The sequence below is a fragment of the Propithecus coquereli genome, unplaced genomic scaffold (genome assembly GCF_000956105.1).
Source record: "Propithecus coquereli isolate 6110/MARCELLA unplaced genomic scaffold, Pcoq_1.0 Scaffold14, whole genome shotgun sequence".
Lineage (NCBI taxonomy): Eukaryota > Metazoa > Chordata > Mammalia > Primates > Indriidae > Propithecus > Propithecus coquereli.
The window spans coordinates 1,554,459-1,556,713 of NW_012138302.1; the positions used below are offsets into that span (position 1 = coordinate 1,554,459).

The 2,255-nt window shown below is 31.4% G+C and overlaps 1 protein-coding gene across 1 annotated transcript in view; it reads left to right on the forward strand.

The window, feature by feature from the left end:
- The first annotated feature begins 193 nt into the window (after positions 1–193).
- Positions 194–2,255, forward strand: part of GNB4 (guanine nucleotide binding protein (G protein), beta polypeptide 4) — a 16,207-nt gene continuing 14,145 nt past the window's right edge. Inside the window, exons 1-2 of the mRNA XM_012639402.1 lie at positions 194–231; positions 951–1,057. Coding sequence (XP_012494856.1) covers positions 963–1,057 — 95 coding nt within the window. The 5' untranslated portion in view covers positions 194–231; positions 951–962. The remainder of the gene's footprint in view (positions 232–950; positions 1,058–2,255) is intronic.

Consider the following 2,255-nt stretch of genomic DNA (forward strand, 5'->3'; position numbering starts at 1 on the left):
CACAGCCCACTAAATCGCTGAGGGTGTGCAGCGAACTTGGAGAGCTCCAAGAAACCTGCCTCGTGGACAAGCCTTACATTTTTAATAAAAATATTACTTTATTGTAAGCTACAGTTGTTTATTTTTTAAAAATTAGTGATTTCTAGAGGTTTCCACATCTAAATGTGTTGTACTTATCTTTCTTTACTTTAGGATGCTAGGAAAGCATGTAATGATGCAACCCTTGTGCAGGTAAACTTTTTTTTTATTTCCTTATTTCATTTTAGTGACTTAAACAAAATAACACTGATGCAAATAACATTCAGATTCCTTTTATTAGTACTTAATTGAAAAAAATCAAATGAAATCTCTATGTAAAATCACTTTGTAATATGCCAAATGGTGTACGGTACAAGTGCTTTTTAAAACAGTGTTAAGTCTTTGGAAAAATAAATGGTATATTATAGATTTTTTTAAGTAGTTTCTGATTCTTTTTGGTATACCCTGATTAAGTTTTTTTTCTTATACAAACTCTTAGGAAGGTTTCATGTTTAATTAATAATGATCATTTTTATTAAGGAAATATTTTATGTGTACTATAAATATAAAACTGACTTTCTTATGGACAATTAAAATTATAAATGTTTTACTGTTTGATCATGTGCTACTAGATTTTTATTTGTGGCTGTGTTGTTATTAAAGTTTAAAGGTTATGTCTATTGTTTTTAGTTAATAGTCTGCAGAAGATATTCTTACCTATAATAGTACACAGGATTATTTTAAATCAATCATAATTTTTTATGAACATATTGATCCCATAACGACTCTGTGGAATTACATATTAAATTATCTTCAATTACTATAAATTTACTTATGTTTGCTTTTTTGCCTACTAATTAAGTATTTCTAGTTTAAGTTAACTCCTGAACTATGTCTAAGGTAAAGAATAACATTTTTGTCACTTTTTAAAGATCACGTCAAATATGGACTCTGTGGGTCGAATACAAATGCGGACAAGACGTACACTGAGGGGCCACCTAGCTAAGATCTATGCTATGCATTGGGGATATGATTCAAGGTTTGTACTTGTGGTTTTCAAATTGTCAGCAGAACTATTTTTATTAGGAATCATGATTTGCATTTTTTATTTACGATCTCTACAAAAACAAACTATATTTAAGTGAAGTGTTTGCAGAGAGTGCATCTAATATGAACACTTTGCTTTCACTAAGAATATTCATTGACACTTTAAAGGTTTAAAAGCCTTTAATATGGAAAATAAATTTACCTCTCAAAAATATCCTTTATCAAATAATCCTGGACAGCTGTTTAGAAGAGGATTTCTTTTCTTTGCATTAGGATATTATACTTTGTTTTTTAATACACCAAAAGCAGTTTTACTGTATATTAACCTTGAAATCTTAATAAGCAAATATTTATTGAACACCTGTATACAAGTTACTGAATAATGCTATAATTACTTATTACATAAATTCACAAATGATGGAATTACATGAAATGAGGATATTTCCATTGATACATCTTTTATTCTCCCAACCCCAACACAGAAATGCATGTGCTTGAATGTGCAACTTGAACGCGCGCGCACACACACAGACACACACGCGCGCGTGCACACGGCTACCCCCTGGCCTGCAGTTAGATGGTTTGGTCATCAAGATTCACTGTGTTTGTAGGGCTATAGTGTAGCCTGTGCTTTTTCTAGAGTGTCTGGCAATAGCAGGTCTGCCTGCTGCCTCAGTGATTGACTTGTTTGTTTGATTTGGTTAATCTTATTGGGAAGTGTCCAAACCAAGAAATTACTTTTTAATAGAAGTTGCACATTTATTCTCTTCTTCCAGGAGACACTAAAATTGTAAAGTAGAGGAAGCCTCATTGGTTGCTCTCAGATGTCAGTGGAATACTTGAGTACAGTGTATAGAACTTGTGCCTCTCAGAAGGGGATATGTAAATTCTGTAATTGACAACTGACATAAGGCTAGGGCAAATGTTTTATTCTTAAAGTTTAAGATAAACATAATTTACCTATTGATAAAGCAAACTTTTAACTCAAAATACAGTAACTGGAAACAATGTTAGTAGTTCTTACTTTCCTTAAAAATTTTCTCAAGACTATTAATCTTGAGAAAAAAAACAAAAATATCATGCAGGAACCTATGTCACATTGTCTTCCTACTCATTCTGATTATCAGCTCATTACTTAATGCTATTCTCAGCTCATATGCTGATGATTCCAATTGATTTTTTTTTTTTTT